The 7,103-nt window shown below is 44.1% G+C and overlaps 1 protein-coding gene across 3 annotated transcripts in view; it reads right to left on the bottom strand.

Moving 5' to 3' along the window:
- Positions 1–7,103, bottom strand: part of Adgre1 (adhesion G protein-coupled receptor E1) — a 95,786-nt gene that overhangs the window by 68,188 nt on the left and 20,495 nt on the right. For all 3 annotated transcript variants that reach the window (XM_021217760.1, XM_029531290.1, XM_029531291.1), the window contains exons 3-5: positions 6,315–6,461; positions 5,708–5,863; positions 5,503–5,622 (exon numbers count right to left, since the gene is read on the bottom strand). In XM_021217760.1, the coding sequence (XP_021073419.1) occupies positions 5,503–5,622; positions 5,708–5,863; positions 6,315–6,461 (423 nt within the window). The remainder of the gene's footprint in view (positions 1–5,502; positions 5,623–5,707; positions 5,864–6,314; positions 6,462–7,103) is intronic.

The raw sequence follows: 7,103 nt of genomic DNA, 5'->3' as shown, positions 1-7,103 counted from the left end.
GAATGCCAGGGCCAAGAAGTAGGAGTAGGTGGATAGGGGAGCAGGGCAGGCGGAGGGTATTGGGTACTTTCAGGATAGCATTTGAAATGTAAATGAAGAAAATATCTAATAAAATATTGAAAATGCAGGAGAATTCAAGTGAGGGAGTAAGAAGTGAAGAATACATACTGGAAATGCACTCTGTGTGCTAACTGGTAGCTGACAAGATGAAGGCTTTCCCAATACACATGTATTCTCTTTTTAGCTTGGCAATATAGTAAAAATACAGTAAAAATGGCTATCTTGCTGAAAGCAATCTACAGAGTCAGTGCAATCCCCATCAAAATTCCAACTCAATTCTTCAGAGGGCTAAAAAAAAAAGCAATTCTCAAATTCATTTGGAATAACAAAAAACCCAGGATAGCGAAAACTATTCTCAACAATAAAAGAACTTCTGGAGGAATAAGCATTGGGGACCTTAAGCTGTACTACAGAGCAATCGTGGGGGAAAAAATGCATAGTATTGGTACAGTGACAGGCAGGTAGATCAATGGAATAGAACTGAAGACCCAGAAATGAACCCACACACCTACCTTCACTTGATCTTTGACAAAAGAGCTGAAACCATCCAGTAGAAAGAGAAAAAAAAAAAAGACAGCATTTTCAACAAATGGTGCTGGTTCAACTAGTGGTTAGCATGTAGAAGAATGTAAATTGATCCATTCTTACTTCCTTGTACAAAGCTCAAGTCCAAGTGGATCAAGGACCTCCACATAAAACCAGATACTCTGAAACTAATAGAAAAGAAAGGGCAGAAGAGCCTTGAACACATGGTCACAGGAGGGAAAGCTCCTGAACAGAACACCAATAGCTTATGCTCTAAGATCACGAATTGACAAATGGGACCTCATAAAATTGCAAAGATTCTGTAAGGCAAGGACACTGTCAATAGGACAAAATGGCAGCCAACAGATTGGGAAAAGATCTTTACCAACCCTACATCCAATAGATGACTAATATCCAATATATACAAAGAACTCAAGAAGTTAGACTTCAGAGAGCCAAATAACCCTATTAAAAAAATGGGGATCAGAGCTAAACAGAATTCTTAACTGAGGAAGCTCAAATGACCAAGAAGCACCAAAAGAAATGTTCAACACCCTTATTCATCAGGGAAATGCAAATCAAAACAACCCTGAGATTCCACCTCACACCAGTCAGAATGGCTAAGATCAAAAACACAGGTGACAGCAGATGCTGATGAGGATGTGGAAAATGAGGAACACTCCTCCTCTGCTGCTGGGATTGCAAGTTTGTACAACCACTCTGGAAATAAGTTTGTAAGTTCCTCAGAAAATTGGACATAGTACTACCTGAGGACCCAGCTGTATCATTCCTGCGCATACACCTAGAAGATGCTCTAACATGTAATAAGGACACATGTTCCACTATGTTCGTAGCAGCCACATATATATAGCCAGAAGCTGGAAACAACCCAGATGTCTTTTCACAAAGGAATGGATCCAGAAAATGTGGTACATTTACACAATGAAGTACTACTCAGCTATTAAGGAATTCATGAAATTCTTAGGCAAATGGATGGAACTAGAAAATATCATCCTGAGTGAGGTAACCCAATCACAAAAGACTACACATGGTATCCACTCACTGATAAGTGGATATTAGACCAAAAGCTCGGAATATCCAGGATACAATTCACAGACCACATGAAGATCAATAAAAAGGAAGACCAAAGTGTGGATACTTCAGTCCTTCTTAGAAGGGGGAACAAAATACCCATGAAAGGAGACAGAGAAACAAATTGTGAAGCAGAGACTGAAGGAAAGACCAACCAGAGACTGCCCCACCTGAGGATCTATCCTATATAGAGTTACCAAACCCAGGCACTATTGTGAATGCCAACAAGTGCTTGCTGACAGAAACCTGATATAGATGTCTCCTGAGAGGCCCTGCCAGATCCTTACTAATAAAGAGGTGGGTGCTCTCAGCCATCCATTAGACTGAGCACAAGGTCCCCAATGGAGGAACTAAAGAAAGGATACAGGGAGCTGAAGGGGTTTGCAGCCCCATAGGAGGAACAGCAATATGAACCAGCCAGTACCCACAGAGCATCCAAGTACTAAACCACCAACCAAAGAGTATACATGGAGGGACTCATGGCTCCAGCGCATATGTAACAGTGGATGACCTTGTCAGACACCAATGGGAGGAGAGGCCCTTGGTCCTGTGAAGGCTTGATGTCCCATAGTAGGGGAATGCCAGGACAGGGAAGCAGGAGTGGATAGGTTGGTGAGCAGGGGAAGGAGGGGGGGATAGGGGGTTTTTGGAGGAGAAACCGGGTAAGGGGATAACATTTGAAATGTAAAAAAGAGAAAATATCTATTTGAAAAGAACAAAAAAAAAGTGTGGGAAGAGACAGGAGGGAGAATTAGAGGGCCAAGAGAATGAATGGAAAACAGCAGCTAGGAAGGGTGCTTGTGGAGGTCATCTCTAGGACATGCTAGAGACCTGGGATGGGGAAGGCTCCCAGCAATCTATGGGAGTGGCCTTAGCCAAGCCTCCTAAGTGTGGAGATATGGAATCTGAAGTAACCACCTCATGTAGCCAGGAAGGATACCCGGGGTAGGGATAAGGGCACACACCTACCCATAAAACGTTTGACCCCAAATTTGTCCTATCTAAAAGAAATTCAGGGACAAAGATGGAGCAGAGACTGAGGGAATGACCAACCAATAACTGGCTCATGGAGACGTATCCCAAGGGCAAGCACCAATCCTTGACACTATGGAGATATTCTGTTGTTTTTTGCAGACAGGAACCTAGTATAACTGTCTTCTGAGAGGCTCCTCCTAGTACCTGATTGAAACAGATGCAGAGGCCCACAGCCAAATATTAGATGGATCTCAGGGAGTCTTATGGAAGAGTTGGGAGAAGGATTAAGGGCCTCAGAGAGGACAGGGACTCCACAAGAAGACCAACAGAGTCAACAAACCTGGACCCTTAAGGACTCTCAGAGACTGAGATACCAGTCAAAGAACATAGGCCCACTGCAAGTTTGTAGCAGATGTACAGTTCTGTCTTCATGTGCTCCCCCAACAACTGGAGTGTGGGGAGGCTGTTCCTAAAGTTGTTGCCTGTCTGTGGATCACATTCCCTTAATGGGGCTGCCTTGTATAGCAAAAGCCGGAGAGGATGCACCTAGCCCTGCAAAGACTTGATGTGACAGGGTGAAAGGATACCTTCTCAGAGGAGAAGGGGGAGGAGGGATACGGGAGGGACTATGTGAAAGGGAAAACAGGAGAAGGGGGCAGCAATTGAAATGTAAAGGGAATAAATAAATTAATTAATGGAGAAAAAACAAAAGTCTCAAGGGACAACATATGCTGGCAAGGATGTGGAGCAAGGGGAACACTCCTCCATTGCTGGTGGAAATACAAACATGTGCTTCTACAATGTGGTGGTTTCTCAGAAAAGTCGGAATAGTTCTACCTCAAAAACCAGCTATACCACTCTTGGGGATATACTCAAAATATCCTCCACTGTCCTAAAGGACACTTATACAACTATGTACATATCAACATTATTTGCAATGGTCAATGTAGCTGTAGTTGCTTAATCCACTCTAATCTCTCCAGCAGTGTTCCTCACTACCTGCCCCAATGTTTGGATTCTCGAATGAAAGACACACACACACACACACACACACACACACACACACACACACAGCCTTATATTTAATATGCCTTAATTAGCTGAATGGCTGGGCTACTTTATCTTCCACATTGCTGGCATACTCTCCTCTCCAATATTCCTAAATTATTACTTACTAAAACCTATATTCCATCCTGGCTGCCCCAGACCCAAGCATGTACTCCTCCTGGCCCACAATCCTAAACTCTTACATGTTGGTTGCCTCTCTGTCCTACATTGCTCAAGCCAAGTCCCACCTCCCTGCCCAGCCACTGCCTGCTGCAACTTTATTTACCAAACAAAGCCAACTGGGGATCAGGAACCCTCAGCATCTTACATACAGAGATGTGGATTCCCATGTGATTTTAGAAACCCAAATAACATAATGCAAACATTAAACTAAATCCACAATAGCCAGAAACTAGAAATAATCCAGATATTCCTCGACTGAAGAATGGATAAAGAAAATGTGGTTCATTTACACAATGGAATACTACTCAGCTATTAAAAACAAAGACATCATGAATTTTGCAGACAAATCAATGAAACTAGAAAACATTATCCTGAGTGATGTAACACAGACCCAAAAAAGACATGCGTGGTATGTTCTCTCTTATAAGTGAATATTAGCCATAAAGTACAGGATAACCATGCTACAATCCACAGACCCAAAGAAGCCAAATAACAAGGAAGGCCCAAGGGAGGATGCTTGAATCTTTCTCAGAAGAGGAAATAAAATAGACATTGGAAATGTATGGAGGAAGGAACTGGTTGGGAGAGATGATGGCAAGGAGAACAGAGTGGAGGTTTCAGGTGTAGAGAGAGAGAGAAAGGAAATCAATATAGGAAGAGGGAAGCATTCATTAAGATGTACCAGAGGCCTAGGACAAGGGGAGGCCCTAGGGAGTCTATGGGGATAACTCTAGCTGAGACTACTAAGCAGTGGGGGATATGGAGTCTGAAGAAGCAATATCCTGTCGTCAAGAGGACTCCCAGTGGAGGGAAATGTACAGCAACCCACCCACAAAACCTTCCACCCATAATGTGCCCTGCCTACAAGATGTGAAGGGATCAGTGGAGATACAGTGGAGACAGAGAGAGTGGCCAACCAATGACTGGCCCAAATTGAGATCCATCCCATTGGCAAGCACCAGTCCCTAACACTCATAATGGTACTCTGCCATACTTGCATGCAGGAGCCTAGCATAACTGCCCTTTGAGATGCTCCACCCAGCAGCAAATGGAAACAATTGCAGAGATCCACATTCAAACATTAAATGGAGCTCTGGGAGTCTTACGGAAGAGTTGGGGGAAGAAATTGAGGGACCTGGAAGGGACAGGTACTCCACAGGAAGAACCAACAGAGTCAACTAATCTGAACTCTTAGGGGCTCCCAGAGACTGAATCACCAACCAAAAATGGCCTCGTCCTAGACACACACACACACACACACACACACACACACACGTAGCAGATGTGCACTTTAGTCTTCCTGTAGATCCCCTAAAAGTTTTAGCAGGGCCTGTCCCTGCCTCTATTACCTACCACTGGATCCCCTTCCCCTAGCTGGACTGCCTTGTTAGGCTTCAGTAGGAGAGGATGTACCCAATCCTGAAGTGTGACTTGATGTGCCAGGGTGGGGTGATACACAAGTTGGGCCTCTGCCTCCTCAGAGGAGAAGATGGTGAAATAGAGGGAGGAGCTGTGTAAGGGGATGACTGGGAGGATAGAGGAACTGATATTGGAATATAAATAGAATAAATAAATAAATAGGAAAAAAACAAAAAATTGCAAGGACCAGGTGTTGCAAACCTTCACAAGTGGAGCCATTCAAGACAAAGCCTGGTTGGCAGGTACAGCTGTAGCTTCCCACAGAGTTAGAGCAGCTGGAATACTTAGGGCAGATCCCGATTGTCAGACACTCATCAACATCTGCAGGGCAGCAAAAGAGAGTGAGTGAACTATGTGCTGTGTGCTGACCACCAAAGACCTGGGGCAGAGAGCCTGAGGATATTACCTGCGCAGAGAAAATGATCCGAACTTCCCAGGATCCAGTCTTTCCCAGTGGAAGAAGAGAAGCCACTAAGACAGCTGCACCTGGCTCTCCCCAGGATATTGGTGCAGACTGAGTTAGGACCACAAGGTGAGTCACTTTGAAGACATTCGTTAATATCTGAGCAAAGAAAGGGGCTGGAGTGACAAACTGCCCTTGCTCTGGAATTAATATGAGCCTCCTTCTGTGAGTTCATTATCTGGTGACTTTGGTGGGGTCTAGGGTTCCTCTTTTTAAATCTAAGTAGTCTTATGGTTCCAAGTTCATAAAAGTAGGTTACTAAGTCAAACACCACTGACCTCCTACCAAACACAAGCAGGCTTTGATAGAACATGAACACTTGTGTAGCGATTTCTTCTGAACTGAAGCATTCCTCTCTGAAGGAGGAAGGGACTCCTAAGAATAAGGAACTCAAAACACCTTCAACATCAGATTCACAAGGTTCCTTCCCTTGAATAAATGATTAATACACAATTCAGCTGCTTGAGTATGATGTAGGAATAATTTCTTCAGTGGTAAGAGTAGATATTTATTCATGTCTCCCTCAGGAAGCCGTACAACAGAAACTCACCTTGACATTCCACTCCTGGGCCTTGAAAGTTGGTTTGTCCATTGCTGGACAGGAAGCCTCGTTTACAGGTGCAATAATAACCGTCTGCGGTGTCAGTGCAGGTGGCATAAGCTGGGCAAGTGGTAGTGTCTTGGCACTCATTCACACCTAGGTAGCATGCAGAGAAGCATATGGATGTGTGTAAAACACTAGAATAGGGCTTTCAAGGAGTCACAAAAAGGAATGGAGGAGTCACACCCTAGAGTCTTCTGCCTGTGAGGGAGATCTTATGCATGTCTTGGCCATGTGAGAAACAAAGGAAAATAGATGGAGTGACTGGTTTTTATAAGAACAGCTTAGAGACAAGCATGCAGTAAGAGGCTTAACCACCAACCAAAGAATATACATGGACTGGACCTAGTCCTGCTGCATATATGTGGCAGATATGTGCCTTGGTCTTCATGTGGGTTATAAACAACTGGAGCAGGGGGCTATCTCAAAAGCTGTTGCCTGTACATGCTATATGTTCTTCTAGCCTGGGCTGCTTGGTCTGGCCTCAGTAGGAAGAGGATGCCTTTAGCCAGGGTTGGGGAAATCCAAGGGATTCCCTCCAGCTCAGAGGAGAAGGAAAGGGGGATGGAAATGAGAATGGGGGGGGGGAAGAATTGTGGGAGGAGGTGACCAGGAGGGGGGCAGATGTAAAGTGAATTTAAAGAAAGAAAGAAAGAAAGGAAGGAAGGAAGGAAGGAAGGAAGGAAGAAAGAAAGAAAGAAAGAAAGAAAGAAAGAAAGAAAGAAAGAAAGAAAGAAA

The sequence above is a fragment of the Mus pahari genome, chromosome 18, assembly GCF_900095145.1.
Source record: "Mus pahari chromosome 18, PAHARI_EIJ_v1.1, whole genome shotgun sequence".
Lineage (NCBI taxonomy): Eukaryota > Metazoa > Chordata > Mammalia > Rodentia > Muridae > Mus > Mus pahari.
This window is presented reverse-complemented; position numbering and strand designations above follow the sequence as displayed.